General features: G+C 35.5%; 4 protein-coding genes across 5 annotated transcripts; 2 read left to right on the top strand and 2 right to left on the bottom strand.

Moving 5' to 3' along the window:
* The first annotated feature begins 94 nt into the window (after window positions 1-94).
* Window positions 95-902, top strand: LOC132131257 (ubiquitin-like protein ISG15). The gene is made up of 2 exons (XM_059543282.1): window positions 95-213; window positions 353-902. The coding sequence occupies exons 1-2, from the start codon at window positions 193-195 to the stop codon at window positions 740-742; spliced, it is 411 nt and encodes a 136-aa protein (XP_059399265.1). The 5' UTR covers window positions 95-192; the 3' UTR covers window positions 743-902.
* A 1,946-nt stretch (window positions 903-2,848) lies between these two features.
* On the top strand, window positions 2,849-4,311 carry LOC132139903 (polyubiquitin-like). Its single transcript, XM_059548596.1, has 2 exons — window positions 2,849-3,005; window positions 3,132-4,311. Exon 2 carries the CDS (start codon window positions 3,135-3,137, stop codon window positions 3,597-3,599), a length of 465 nt encoding a protein of 154 aa, XP_059404579.1. The 5' UTR covers window positions 2,849-3,005; window positions 3,132-3,134; the 3' UTR covers window positions 3,600-4,311.
* An 804-nt stretch (window positions 4,312-5,115) lies between these two features.
* Window positions 5,116-8,487, bottom strand: LOC132139902 (peroxisomal membrane protein 2-like). The gene is made up of 5 exons (XM_059548595.1): window positions 8,247-8,487; window positions 7,266-7,388; window positions 6,910-7,072; window positions 5,732-5,851; window positions 5,116-5,649 (listed from the first exon to the last, which is right to left on the bottom strand). Exons 1-5 carry the CDS (start codon window positions 8,354-8,356, stop codon window positions 5,581-5,583), a joined length of 585 nt encoding a protein of 194 aa, XP_059404578.1. The 5' UTR covers window positions 8,357-8,487; the 3' UTR covers window positions 5,116-5,580.
* Window positions 8,488-8,755: 268 nt separating this feature from the next.
* On the bottom strand, window positions 8,756-14,210 carry LOC132139901 (ubiquitin carboxyl-terminal hydrolase 30). 2 transcript variants are annotated; one of them, XM_059548593.1, is made up of 13 exons: window positions 14,030-14,210; window positions 13,276-13,385; window positions 12,397-12,579; window positions 12,201-12,304; window positions 11,980-12,078; window positions 11,813-11,858; window positions 11,647-11,741; window positions 11,455-11,514; window positions 11,213-11,299; window positions 11,038-11,118; window positions 10,692-10,914; window positions 10,148-10,268; window positions 8,756-9,995 (listed from the first exon to the last, which is right to left on the bottom strand). In XM_059548593.1, the coding sequence occupies exons 1-13, from the start codon at window positions 14,098-14,100 to the stop codon at window positions 9,749-9,751; spliced, it is 1,527 nt and encodes a 508-aa protein (XP_059404576.1). In that variant the 5' UTR covers window positions 14,101-14,210; the 3' UTR covers window positions 8,756-9,748. The 2 variants fall into 2 exon arrangements, with proteins under 2 accessions (XP_059404576.1, XP_059404577.1); XM_059548594.1 differs by having other exon boundaries at window positions 10,148-10,256; window positions 14,030-14,209.
* Between the last annotated feature and the right edge of the window lie 518 nt (window positions 14,211-14,728).

Raw genomic sequence — 14,728 nt, 5'->3', positions numbered from 1 at the left:
CACACACACACATATATATATATATGTTAACATTTAGCTGGAATGGAAACAGAAAATGACTATGTTTTCAGAAACGAAAGATTATTGTATGTGGGCGGGGCTTAAGATTACACTATAAATTCATGCCACTTGTCCCGAATACGTCATTGGTGTGATTTACCTGACTTCAGAATATTCATCCGACTTTAAGATATGAACACTTCGGTAAACCACGTAAGTTTTTTTTTAATATTGCACGTTAATATCATATAATAAATTAATTAAATGTACGTACGCAATTATTTTATTTAAATAATTGAGGATGCTGTAGTAGTTTTAAAATATTTAATTATTATAATTAATATTTTGACAGGTAATGGAACTGTCAATAAGACTGCTCGGAGGAGTTCCGAAGACGCTTAAAGTGAGCGGAGATGCTACAGTTGGCGAACTCAAGCAGCTCATTTCTCAGCTCTTCGGAGACCCTCCTCACAGACAGAAGCTTTCTGCCGATAACGGTTCCCACATCAGCCTCGAGGATGATTCCAGAACCCTCAGCAGTTACGGGTTGCACTCTGGATCTGTGGTGAGTCTGCTCATCACCAAACCTGCACCTTTCGAAGTGCTCGTCAAGAATGAGAAAGGCGAGATTGGAGCGTATGAAGTTGATGTCAATGAGACCGTCGATCAGCTCCAGACTAAGATCTACAACAAATTGAGAGTCCCAATGGATCAGCAAAGACTGATCTACAACGGAAAATAGCTGGAGCCTGGCAGGAAGTTGCAAGATTACAACATCAAACCAAAAAGCACCATTCAAATGACTCTCCGTCTGCGAGGAGGAGGTTAAATTATCGCGCTAATCTCCGATCTTACTATTTTAATGACTAAACACTAGACATGCCAAAAGAGGAAAAGTCATACATGTCTACTAAATTATTGCAACTATGCTTATCTACAGGTAGTATCAGAGTATGTATTCATATGTTGATGATTTCAGGAATATAGTTTCCAGAAATGAAACCTTATTGTTTGTGGGCGGGGATTAAGACGACGCTTTGAATTCATGCCTCCGACATACAGTGACGCTGGAGTGACTTATCTGTTATCAAATAGACTATATACAATCTTTTAACATCATTGCACGTAAAATTAATATACGCTAAACTATTTTTTTTCTCAATTAAATATCTATTAGTATCAAGATATTTGTTAGATTTTTATTATATTTATTTATTATTTGTGATTTAATGTATTCATGTAATTAGATGTGTAAAATATGTAATAAGTGTAATTCTTCCTCATACAGTTCCAGTTTAAGATTTCTGTACATGTTCTTGTGAACCCCTTTCTTGTTAAATAAAATATAAATGGTCAAACCAGTGATGTGTATTATTTTACATATTTTATTGACTTGTGGTCCTGTAGCTCAATTGGTATCGCATTGCGATATCAAGCGCAAGGTTGGGTGTTCGATTCCCTGGGAACACATGATAGGTAAGAAATGATAGCCTGAATGCACTGTAAATCACTGTGGATAAATGCATAAATTTAATTTAATTTAATTTTAATGTGTTATGCCTATAGAGTAACTGCTACACACAAAACACCAGTTTCACTAATAATTTCATAAATTTTCATATCATGGATCACTATGTGAAATATGTGTTAATATATAGGCTGTGTATTTCCATTTGGAAATTATTATTTGGAAATTATTTAGAGCTAATCACAAATGTATGATAATTTATTTTATTTGATCAAAATGAAGACATTATGACATTATGTAACAATTACATTGTGATTTCCTTTAAAACCATGTCCTCAGCTCAGACCAGTACTCATACTTCAGTTTAAAACATATTTAAGAAAAAAGCATTGTCAATTATTATCATTAAATAAAAACAAACAAACATATATTTAAAAAATATATATTAATCTTTCATAGGGTTTTAAAGATGTGTCTGTCAGATTGACCTTGAAATGTTGACCCATACTGCATAGCAATGCACGTTTAGTGATAAATCGGACAAAGAAGTATGTTTACGCATTTAACATATATTTAATGCCCAAACATGTTAATTCAAAATAGTTCCATGGTAATTAGTGTTTTATTTAAGTTGCATAGCCTTATGCCTGCTTTAACCTTAAAAATGCACAATATAAATATTGTCACCTACAATATATCAAGTGAGACTAGTTGGACTGTAACGGTAGGCTGGATTAAGAGCAAACAACACCAGAACAGAAAACAAAACTGTGAACTTTTAACCGTATAGTCACAGTGAACCAGGTGTGTTTTGCTCTCAGATGACTTGCTCCACTTTACCTGGATTTCCCCAATCACATGATCATGTGGAATGCTTTCTAATTCCAGTGCTCTCTGATTTCCTATATGTCTGAATTGAAACTTAAGTAGGCTATGACTATTTTACTATTTTCTTTTGACAAATTATTTAATGTTCATTTTTAAGTTTATGAAACATACACTGCTTTTAATGTAGATTCCAGAAGCATTGTTTACATTGATTTAACCAGAGAATTGTTAGGCTACATTGTTTTTCCATCCAGATAAGAAAGTTCTCTGCGGGTTTCCAGAACCTTGCAGGAAGATTTTTATTTCTACCTACAGAGAACCTGTGGGCCTATGATGGTTCTTGTATTTAGCTTCCAAGAACGTATTGGAATCCAAAAATGCTTGGCTGCGTAAAAAATATAAACGAGATTTATTTAAATTATAAATGAATAAATGTAGGCTATTTCATATCTGCATTGTTTATTTCTGCTGAATTTGCTAATGATTTCTCAGGACTTACATCAGCGTTTGGGTGAGAAGGGAAACAGAAAGTGACTACGTTTTCAGAAACGAAACATTATTTTGAGGCAGGGCTTGATGCTATATATATTAATGCCTTTGCACAGTGTAATCAGATTCATAGTACTTGATTTCGGTGCGGTTTACCAGTCCTACTTTTTGAAGAAAGCAATTCAGCGAAAGCTATTCAGCAAATTGAACCACCAGCCCAGTAAGCCGCAAAACAATTTATAAAATTCCTGAGCATTATTGCTAATCTCCAATTTTAAGTAGGCCTAAGTAAATTATGTTCTAGTATACTTATTTTAATTGTTTTATATTTGTCTCATTTTAAAAGATAATGGAACTGACAATAAAACTAGAAGTTCCGAAGCGTCTAGAAGTGAGCGGTGAAGCCACAGTTGGCGAACTCAAGCAGCACATTTCTCAGCTCTTCGGAGAGCCTCCTCACAGACAGAAGCTTTCTGCCGATAACGGTTCCCACATCAGCCTCGAGGATGATTCCAGAACCCTCAGCAGTTACGGGTTGCACTCTGGATCTGTGGTGAGTCTGCTCATCACCAAACCTGCACCTTTCCAAGTGTTCGTCAAGAATGAGAAAGGCCAGATTGGAACGTATGAAGTTGATATCAACGAGACCGTCGATCAGCTCCAGTCTAAGATCTACAAAAGAGAGAGAGTCCCAAAGGATCAGCGAAGGCTGATCTACAACGGAAGACAGCTGGAGCCTGGCAGGAAGTTGCAAGACTACGACATCGCACCAAAAAGCATCATTCACATGACACTCCGTCTGCGAGGATGTTGATTGGTGAAACGTGGGCAAAAATTACTAAAAGTTATGTACCTGAATGTTGTAGGCCTATAACTCAGTATCAGAATGTTGTGGTTTAATATATTTTTTTGGTGATTGATAAAACATAGTAACTGGGGAACAATGTGTTAAGAGCTCATGTAATTCCACTGTATTTATCTGCATTTTATGTAACTGTGGGACCCATCTTTTATCATTATAATGATTTTGAACTGTAACTAAAATAATAAATGCTTGAATCATTCCCAATAAGTGTTTGTTTTTATAGACTTACTTTGTAGTTCCGTTGTTCTCAAGCTTTTGTGATTTACTGAATAGTATTTTTTTAACTCACAATTTCTATAGATAGGCCTGTTCACAATGCTAGACACAACTTGTCATGTGAGGTGTGTTTACACTCACACTCAGGAATGGAGAACAAGAAGCAAGACATTCTTACAATTCCAGAAAAGATCACTGGGGATTTTATTAGTTTCTTGTTGTCTTTCTAATTAATGTCCTGAAGTAAAAAGCAGACTTAAACAACTATACAAAGTATTTTTCATTGCCATTCTGTCTTAAGTCATAAAAGGGTGATATTTTCCAGAAACCATATACATGGATGGTACAAGACAAATGATAATAAACGGAAAGTGATCATCACAGACTGATACACTGCCATTCTGCACATATCAGAATGGCTGGGTGTGGTTGCTCTCTGTAGGGTGTGTTTAGGATCACTCTGGGTTTCCCTCATCATGTGATCATGGAGAATACCCTCTCTTTCTAATGATTCACTCAGGAGCAGAATGGAACATGTAGCTGTCAATGAGACACCTTTTCTTTATAAATCTCTATGCACAAACAATGTTATGGATTTATTGTTGGAAACAAACAAATCTAAAGTCAACATGATTCAGCATTATTAAAAAAATAAACCTTTTATGATCTGTTCACAGAAAGGTTCTTTGGGGAACCAATATGGTTTTTTAATGGCATCACTGTGAAAAATCCCATTTAGAAGCTTTTTTTTTGTGTGTACTTTGGATGTTATGCAAAAAACAAAAAAACAAAAACAAACAGAGAAATCAATAATAGTAAAAGTAATAATAAGGCCTAGGGAACAAATAACTGGCCATACTCTACATAATTTCAAATTGTTTCAATCTATGACGTAATTCTTGTGCATGAGAATTCAAGCTCCGTACACACCTAGATGTTTGTAACTTACACGTCATGTTTATGCTCACATGCTTTTCTGAAGTATGGAAACAGAAAGTTGCTGAACAATCCCTGAAAAGGAAACTCAGTGTGGGCGTGAGTTTCAAAACAATAATGACTGTGAACTGATTATGCGTGTTTGTGAAAGAGACAACTTTCTTTTTATAATTAAGAAAAAAAAAATATATATTGTTTGTTAACTTTACAACTGCTATAAATGCTGTGTAAATATGCTTTCACATTTTTAAATACAACAATATAAACTTTTTTAAAACACTGTCATCCAGTATTACGCCTTTAAATCATAACATTGAATTAAAATACATTTTATTGGTGTGCTGGTAATTCATTTAAACCGAATGTCATAAAAAAAAAAAACAACATTGTCTGCATTTGTCAGAGCTATACAAGTATACAAAATGTATTAGCAAGACCACTGCTATTAACGTAAGTCAACTCAGTTAAAGAGTGAAGATAATAGCAGAAGTATTAGAAACTGCTAAAAATGAGTTTGTCTCTGTAATCAGTGTTTTTAAATTAATCAAATACAACAATCAAAATCCTGACATCATTGTCAGTGCCTCCATAGACATTCAGAATATCTCATCACTGACACAAATCACAGTTATTTTACACTGAACAATATTTCCTGTCAGTTGTCCTGGAAGACATTTAAAACATAGGGCCTATCTAATGCGCGGCAGTCCTTTAAAGGCACAAACTGGATTTAACCAATCCAAACCAACCTATGTGCACTGTAGCTGGTTTTGTAGTTTCATTTCCTGACAGAAGCTAGGTAGGCATACCAGAATAAAGCAACCAGGTTGGCAAACAGCACTCGAAACTGTGCAAAGAGTAAGAGAAAAAGAAAGTGAGATAATGGATCAGAGATGCCTTAAGGATTGTTATAATGCTCTTATGCATACCTGCACAGGTACATAGTTGATATTGATGAACTGAAATGGGGTCCAAACTTTCCAGTTCATCTTCATGGCAGGCCAGTAACTTGTTTTAAGTTTGTTTTGAACATCTGTGAGTGTCTTGCCCTGCAAAGATTACATTTGCATGTCATATCAGAGATTGTGGATTGTGCAGCCAAATACTAGCAGCATATCTCATGAATTAGAAACAGAACATGAAATACGTTTAGTGCACATCAATGTAGCTGTAAACAATCACCATAACCGATTTACTTCAATTTATGTTAAGTTGATCTGCATACTCTTTACAATACATTCTTTGTGTTCTCTTCCTTGTGCATGTCTCAGAAGTACAAGATATGCTTCTGCACTCTGCAACCTTGAAGGCCAGTCAGATAAAATATTATGAATGAACATTAAAACCTGTTAAGCCATGAAAAGTGGCTTTGTTTCAAGGAAGAAATGAGTTTCCAAATGGATAAAAACATTCTGTTTGTACTCAATAAAATTATATAAATAAATTATTTATTTAAATTATTCTCTATTCATTTGTTAAACAGTGTCTTGACCCAGATAACCTTCATTTTCAAGATAAGCTCAGTATTACTATATATTATTTTTATGTCAATTGTAACTTGCTCAAGCATAGCCAGGTGGTGTGACACAAGAGGAAATATTTTCTTTTATTCCATTAAACTAAAAATAAGATGAATCTATTTTGTTCTTTTGGATTTGAGCATTCATAGAAAAATCAACATACTAATCAGAACCAGATCATGAGCTGAGAGACTGCAAACTATAGAACAGCAAACAGGGGAAGTTCATTGACCAACAGCTGAAGTCTATATTCTGGTCAAAGTTAAGCCTCATGAAGGTTGTCCCTACATTTGCATTAAGATCTGCCTCTCATAAAAAGATTGGCACCTGTAGTGGTGAATTGCTTCATTCTACATGACGTTGTGAAAATTACATATTGCTTCATCCACACCACAACCAACTTACCACTCTTACTACCAACTTCTTCTTACTTGAAAGTAAATGATCGAACAATGTGTCAGTGACAGTAATAACAACAAAGTTGCATATAGAGGTATGCCCAGAATATGAGGTATGTCTAAACAAAAGCAGAAATTATGCAGTATTGTTGTGCAAAGTAGAAAACATGTTCAGTTATGAAACATTACCTCCAAAGCATTCATAACCACATAAAAGAGCAAGAGGAAAGCAGGGGCGAATATTAGACGTTCCAGCAGAAGGCGCTTGATCAGGCAGTATGGGACAGTGGTTGGCAACAGCACCTCCAAGAGCTGGTAAATGTAATGACTGACTGGACCAGTGATAAAAAGTCTGAAAAAAAAAAAACATTTATAACTCATTTAACAGTCGGGGTGTTACATATTTTTGTAAAATAACTTAATGTGTACTGTGACATCATGTCATCATGTCACTGACATGTATATGTAGTCTTTCAAATATGTAAAAAAATAAATATTTTACATGATTATGGGGTGTATGTAATCAAAATGCATTGTCACTCTACCCAAATACAGCAAAGTGTAAAGGTCCCAGAACACTGATTTTCTTTTTCGGGCTATTTTCTTTGTTGTTCTTCCTGTACTCCAAAGCTTGAGACAGAAGATTTCCCACAGCAGATAGAAAACCACTGTAAGAAAGAACAAAACTGCCATTGTATCACTGTACCCACATGACCTCGCATCTAATGTGGAAGACACTTTTTGCGTTTGGTCCAAAAGTGAGTATTACTTTTGACAGGACTTGATTCCCACCCCACACACATCCAATAGAACAACACTCAGTGCAAAGTCCTTCATGGCTTAAGCTTAAAAAAATGGACAAAGGATATATTTGTAAATGACTGCTACACCTACAAAGTATTTTATTATTAGTTTTTTTTTTTGCTTAGTGTTTAGTGATATTAATTTGCTTTTTAAATATTTTATATAAAATAAAAAATATTTTTACACTATAATCTTGTATAAAATTAAACATTATTCTTAGTTATTAATTATATAAATATTATGTTTATTATTATTAAATTGTGTAGTGTACATGTGTCCTTGATATATTAAGTATGAAATTATTAAACAACTATTACATATATTGTATTAATACAAGATTGAATATTAGCTATCATTATCTTATAATTAAATTAGTTACATTTCACAATCCATAAGTGTAAATTTACTAACTAGCAGAACGCAAACTCTACTGATACTGATTCTATCATGATCAGAACAGGAAATTCTGGGACTGGCAAGAAAAAAAAACGGCTTTAAAATTTTTGTATAAAATAAACTGCCATATGCATTATGTTATATACATCATAAAAACAGAACAAGTTCAGCTCGTCTATTTCAGTGTAGATGTAGTGTTTGAGTATATTTATGCAGATTAGTGGTTTGACTAAGATTATGATCAGCATTATAATTCTGATTAAACGTAACTGAATATCCCCAGATCTACAGCTAGCCAACTAGGTTTAACAAAGATATAAACTGACCTCGTAACCGATTTGGTGATGATTGGATATTTCTTTAACAAACTCAGGTACTGCTGTAGTACCCTCCTCAGAAAAGAGGAATCTCGGACAAGTACGCTTTGCGTTGGCATCTTCAGTTTAGTTCAGCAGTCTATGCACTTGGGTGAGCAGCGATCAATGTTTCTTTGTTTTTGTTTAACAAAGTGGAAATGAAGACGGTCGAACGCAGCGTGCGTGGTCGTCATAAAACAGAAAGCTCCGTGTGGTTTAGTTCTAAATGACCACGCCCTAAAGTCCACGTGCTGAGACAAGCCAGCCCTACAGACTTAAAGGGACAGAACATTCTGTAATTTACTCACCCTTACGTTGTTCCAAACCAGCAAAACTCACATGTGCACAAGAGGAGATAGTCAGAATATCAATTTTTATTTCCAAATAATGAAAATGCTAAGCTTAAAAAAAATCATATGGGTTTAAGTTACGAGATTTAAAATGTGTGAAGCTGTAGAGAAAGCAGATAGAAAACAGAATTCTACTGTTTCAGAATTTATTTAATTTAATGTACATGTGAAAAAATATTCACCCACACAATTATACACACTAATTTCGTAAAAACATACAATTGTGCAAATAGCATTACGTACAATCAACATATAACATGGGATTTACAGAATAACACTGTAAATGAATGCACACTGAAATATTTATGTAATCAAAAAATCTATTTGGTAAATACTCAGGATCTGGAGTATGGATTGCATTCCCATATTCTTGCTAGGTTTCCCTTCTTAGTATTCACAAAGATAAACTGATCTGGGATATGCCAATAATACAACAAAGCAAAACACAAATTAAGCAGAAAACCTGATCTACCTGTGGACACACAACACTTGATGAGGATACATCCCACAAATTTGCGCTCTCCATTAATTACCGTCAAAATGTGAAACAAAAATAACTTAGTGCTGTGGTTATGCTTTACAAAAGACCTTTATATGCAAATTGCTTAAATATATTATTAACAATAGATCATTCATTGATAAAGACACATTATTAATGATAAAAAAACTGCATGAGAAACCATTTAAAATGTAATTCTAACAGATCATTAGCTTAATGAGCAAGGCAACAATTTTAGGTCAATTTGCAACTAAACATTTTCATTAAATGTAGAGTTTTCCTAACAAAAAACAAGTTCAAATCTCTGTCGATCCCTTTATCAGTGACAACTGGTAGTAATCATGACTGTCATCATTCCTTATGCTCAGATAACGACTTTTCTGAGTTTTCTAAAACAACAACCGCCATGGACTCGGTGAGCAAGATTAAGGTGAAAACTATGATGTACAGAACCCTTGTCTTCCCTCTCTCTTTCTCACAAAGAGTGATCAGAAACAACATGCATGCCAAACTGCATGCACACAGGGATGCACGGTTGCACTTGGCCTTAGTAGCATGGCCTTGAATGGAGAGAAGCAAGGGTTAACACTCTAGCTTTCAATTAAGGATAAGTATCTGAGACTCTACTCTTCTTCCCTCAGACTACGCCTTTGCACTCGCTCATAAAAGAGCAGATATGCGCTGGAGGAGAGAGCCTCCTGGAGGCTGGCTTTCCTCACTGAATCATCAGACACCCAGAGCCACTGGGAGCTAAAAGGAGACGTTCCACGGGGAGTGGCAGGGCAGCGGCGGTAAGTGACAAAATGTCCAGAACGCATGTCGCCGTGGTGAACCAGGACGGCCGTCAAGCGGAAGAGGTACTCTGAGGTGCTAGAGTGAGACAATAAAAGATAAGTTACTAAATTTTTTAAATGGATTACATTCCCTGTAAATGTTTTCAGTTTAAAAGCAGTTTCAGACTGAATCACATATTCTGGCTCTCTTTATAATAGCATGCATCTATCACATGAACATGTCTCTACCTGTAGTCATAAGTGAGGTTGAGTTGTGAGCTCAGTCCTGGTGAGTGTAGAAAGACGGAGGGAAAGGTTCCATTGGACAGTGGCTTATTGTTGTTACAGTGTTCTGAGTCTGCAAATGAAACTGAAATTTATCTTAATACACATCATTTTTTTTAGTATATATCTAATAAAAATAATAGCATTGATTATTAATCATAATTCATTGTTATTTTTATTATGCAAAATAGAAAAATATTTTCAAGGATTTTTTATTGGTATTTTAGTACCTGGAGTAAATCCATATTCACAGATCCCAACAAAACCATCAGCTTTGAAATTAATTTTATTCAGGATGCTCAAAAATTATATTTTGTATATATTCTATAGAATAATATTTAAAATAAAAATTATAGCAACATTAGCAATTATTATTACTATTATTATTATTATCTTTGGATTGCAAGAATATTTCACAGATGAAACCTTTATATAGAGTAAATCCATATTCACAGATCTAAAATGACAGCATCACATAGCCACTGGAAAAAGAGTTCACATCTCTTACCAACACCATTAGCAATGGTTTTATCTTTTGGGTCTACAGCAGCTTTGGCAGATATGGGTTTATTTATTCTGCCGGTGCTCTGGAGGTTCTGACCAGCAGTACAATGTTTGTATCGATCCAGAGACAAATATTCTGTAAACTGAACATGCTCTTGTTTCTTAATGGGAGTGCCCTCTTTAGACCAAGTCAGTCTCTGCAAATGGATGCAGAGGCACTGAGGCAACTAAAGGTGAAAAGAAGCACACACAAACCAACCAACAAGAGGTTAATGAAGAGTGCTGTTACGCTGTCAATGTTTTGAAAAGGTTGCTTGTCTGAATGAAGGAATAACAACAATCATATCTACCTTTCCGAGTTTCAGCTGCTTGACAAATGTCGTCCTCTGACTCTCAAGGACTACTCTATTTACAAGCTCTCCAGCCTGTTGCTATAAAGAGACAGAGAGAATCAGCTTAGTAATGCTCTGAAAGGTCAACAAATAAATGAGGTACAGTGGTACTAAAGCTAAACACCTACCATACCTTGGTACAGTTTTCACACTCCACGTCTTTGATGGTTTCAGAGGAAATGAAATGCTGTAGACACTGGTCCAAAGTAACTGGTCGGCCCTGAAAGAATGATACACGTCAAGCAAACTATACACAAATTTTTGTCTGTAAGACATTTGCGGGGCAATATGACTTCAACAGTCATATTTTAATGTAGGTAATATAGAATGCTATTATACGCATTCGATTGGGTTTTACAGAGCAAGTTTGCTTACCCACTTTACTGACGGGATAGAAAGAGACAAGCTGTCGAAAGAATCATAGTGCACAGGACTCTGAAATCAACAACAGATAGGGTTAACAATGTCATTGTTTTCAATAAGTTGTTGCAGATTTAAATCATAAATATATGTTAAATCTTAAAAGTCAGTTTGAAATGTAATACAAAAAAGTCAGAAAAAGGTCACCTGCTGCTCACAGCGTTTACAAGCCATATAACTTGTTAACCGCCCATGAAAAGGGTGTCGAGACCTCCATAAACTTGGAATGGGATGTAGTGGCCCTGATTATGAAAAAGATAAATTACTAAATGCTTAATAAAGAAAAAAATGTTTGAAGAAAGTTTTAATTTACCTCCACTTCTGCAGCTTATGTTTTTCTCTTTGGACTCAACAGATTTCTGTAAGAATACACAGTAGGGTCATGAGAATGTCTAAGGTTCCTGTCTAATTATAAACTCTTTAGTATACATCTATATTTTGGGTCCTAATACTGCATTCATGGGGACTACTCATCTTTACCTCCAGGGTTTGCATGTCGAACAGGTGAGCGACTCTGGGTTGACGTTCTCGTTCTTCCTCTAATGATGATGTGAGAACATGAAAGAGCTCATGAGCATCCTGTTGAAAAAAAGCCAAATACAATACAAAGTTATGTTAATGACATTTTAGCTAGTTTTAGGTGAACTATCCCTAGAATAACTGTAAAATATGCAACTGCATTGTCGTTGAAAACCTCTTACCTGTTCCTCAAAGGAGCTGATGTGCCATCTGTAAAGTTTGAGAACTTCTAAAAGGCCTCCCGCATCTAAAACGTCATCTTCTCCAGGATCGTGACTCGACAGGGCTGTCCAAAGGAGGGAAGATGGAGAGATCACCCTGTTAGTGTGCAATAACATTTTGTGCATTTATACTATTGGTTAGTGAATGGGAAATAACCTTTAAGTAACTGCATCAGAGATCTGGACAGATGAGTCTCTCTCTCAGTTCTCTCCGGATGGACGCTGCTCTCATTTGTGAAGTCCTCAAGCCATCTGATGAAGGAAGGACATGCTGCCAGGCCCTGGAGAAGTGAGTTCATAAAGCATGTGTTCCCCAGATTAAGCAGACCAGGAACCATACCTGCGAGAGAAATTACACATTTAATAGTAATAATAACAATAATAGTAATAATACATCATATTATTATTATTATTATTAAGTAGACCAAGAAGCATATCAGTGAGTGAGATAATACATTTAAGCGATGAATCGTCAAAACACATCTGCAATCTCTATAGTGGATGCTATATTTATATTATGACACAAGTTTGAGCCTTGTTGCTTTCATAAATAGGTTACTTTTTATATTTTATACTTCTGAACATTAAGAATACATGTTTTCATTTGTGAAAAGCAAATTCATGAAGTGCAGTGAAGATACAGTTCCTGACATGTAAACTAAGATTAATAGTTGCCCCTTTACACAGACTGTTTCCACAGGTATCGACATCACAAAACTAGCAACTATAACTGCACGAATGTTTCTAATACAAAGACTGAAAGAGTGACAGCAAACACGTATTCCTCTCTTCTGACCAGATGTGATCACTCTCCTAATGTTTTATTTTTTTTATTTTTGGAAAGGCATGGAAATTGCAAGGAGCAGAGGCAGCTAATGCTTTCAATTATCTATAAAGATTACAAACGCAAATAATAAATAATTTAGAATAAACACTGTTTTGACATTCTATAAAAATAACAGTTGTCAAATTTAATTTAATGGTGACTTTAAACTTACTCTGAGATTTTAAATCACAGAGAAAACAGACAACTCACCTTTCTTCTTTTTCTTCCTGTCTGAAATTGGCCCCCATAGTACATAGACTCCGGCAGCCATGGCAGCAGCTATTCCACCAATTACACCCCAGTTCTTCATCATCTTGTTCCTGAAACAAAGAAAGAAGAAAAAAATAATAAAAATAAGTGTTTTGGTTGTATCCAACACAGACAACTGTATAGAAATGAAGTGATAAAGTTAAAGAGCACATGTACAGATCATCACATGTATACTGATCACAAACAAACCTATGACAGACAGCAGACTACTTCTGACCGTGACAGCTGTGTTTGCATTTAGCCTGGCTCTCCAGCAAAAGCCATCATTACACAACAGACTGTTTTAGAGAAACGTGGAACATGCAAAACCAAATCTCATACTCAGATTAATCCTGAATGCTGAATCAAAGCTTTCAGAATCATTAAATACCTATAAATGGTATTTTACAGACAGATGGGGTAGTTTTAATAAGCTACTTCTGGCTGTCAAGCTATAAAAAAAACCGCCGAATACATTTATTACAACACTTTTGTTCACTGGATCTATAATAGTTAAAAGTACAAAAAAGACAGATCCGCTTGTTCATTCATTTGTGATGATTCAGTGGAATACAAACACGGCGAAGCGAAAGCCTGCTGGCCTTTAATGCTACAGCTGCCACAATCTTTTCTGCCTTTCCTACGTCTATCTGAGCTACACCGATACAATATTCATTAAACAGTCATTTCACACTGTTTTTATACAAACTCCAACCTTGCAGCGGTTCCAGTGCGTAAGAAATCTCGAACAAGCTTGTCTGTAGCTCCCTGTTTGCACCAAGGCATATTTCACTGCGCCCGCATGTGCGGAACTAAACATAGAGCATTGTTCCGCGACGGACCTTCCGCGGAGCAGGACGAGTCTCGATGCCGTGACCGGAAATGATGAAAGGCTGAGAAAGCAGCAGGCGCGTCTCAAATCCATAGACAGTAAAAGAAATTGCTCAAATCGCGTACTTATGCACTATTCTATGACGTTTTTTAGTATAAATAATGAATGCGAGTAGTGCATTCACACTGAAAATTCCCAAAATAAAAAGTGCACACGCGGATGATGCACTTATCCGACAAAACGAAGTGTGGAATGTTGGACACCTCCTTTTTTTCTTTTTATTGTGCAAAAATTATTTAAAAATTTGTAAAAGCATATACAACTCGCAACAGGTACGAAAACAAATACACATTCATATGAATATGTAAAGTGAAACAATTCATGCCAGGGGTAGAAATTACACAAATTTAAAGTAACAAAAAGCTTCATAGGTTTTGTTCTTAATTTTGTCTAATGTAATACAATATTGTTTATGTTGGACACCTCATGTACGCAGCTGTCGCAGCTTTAATTACGTTGCGAAGTGGGAGGGGCTACCAGACTCCGATAATAAATGGCAAAATAAGCTTATATAATTCATAC

The sequence above is a fragment of the Carassius carassius genome, chromosome 4 (genome assembly GCF_963082965.1).
Source record: "Carassius carassius chromosome 4, fCarCar2.1, whole genome shotgun sequence".
NCBI classification, from domain to species: domain Eukaryota; kingdom Metazoa; phylum Chordata; class Actinopteri; order Cypriniformes; family Cyprinidae; genus Carassius; species Carassius carassius.
This window is presented reverse-complemented; position numbering and strand designations above follow the sequence as displayed.

Bases quoted from the DNA above. Each gene is read 5' to 3' on its own strand.
- LOC132139903 (XM_059548596.1), top strand. From the start codon at position 3,135: ATGGAACTGACAATAAAACTAGAAGTTCCGAAGCGTCTAGAAGTGAGC.
- LOC132131257 (XM_059543282.1), top strand. From the start codon at position 193: ATGAACACTTCGGTAAACCAC. The intron at 214-352 runs GTAAGTTTTTTT...ATATTTTGACAG, and splicing joins TGAACACTTCGGTAAACCAC to GTAATGGAACTGTCAATAAG.
- LOC132139902 (XM_059548595.1), bottom strand. From the start codon at position 8,356: ATGCCAACGCAAAGCGTACTTGTCCGAGATTCCTCTTTTCTGAGGAGG. The intron at 7,389-8,246 runs GTCAGTTTATAT...TCTTTCTTACAG, and splicing joins ATCACCAAATCGGTTACGAG to TGGTTTTCTATCTGCTGTGG. The intron at 5,852-6,909 runs GTAATGTTTCAT...TAATCTTTGCAG, and splicing joins TGGTTATGAATGCTTTGGAG to GGCAAGACACTCACAGATGT.
- LOC132139901 (XM_059548593.1), bottom strand. From the start codon at position 14,100: ATGCCTTGGTGCAAACAGGGAGCTACAGACAAGCTTGTTCGAGATTTC. The intron at 11,859-11,979 runs GTAAAGATGAGT...GTATTCTTACAG, and splicing joins TCGACATGCAAACCCTGGAG to AAATCTGTTGAGTCCAAAGA. The intron at 10,269-10,691 runs GTAAGAGATGTG...GATAAATTTCAG, and splicing joins AACCATTGCTAATGGTGTTG to TTTCATTTGCAGACTCAGAA.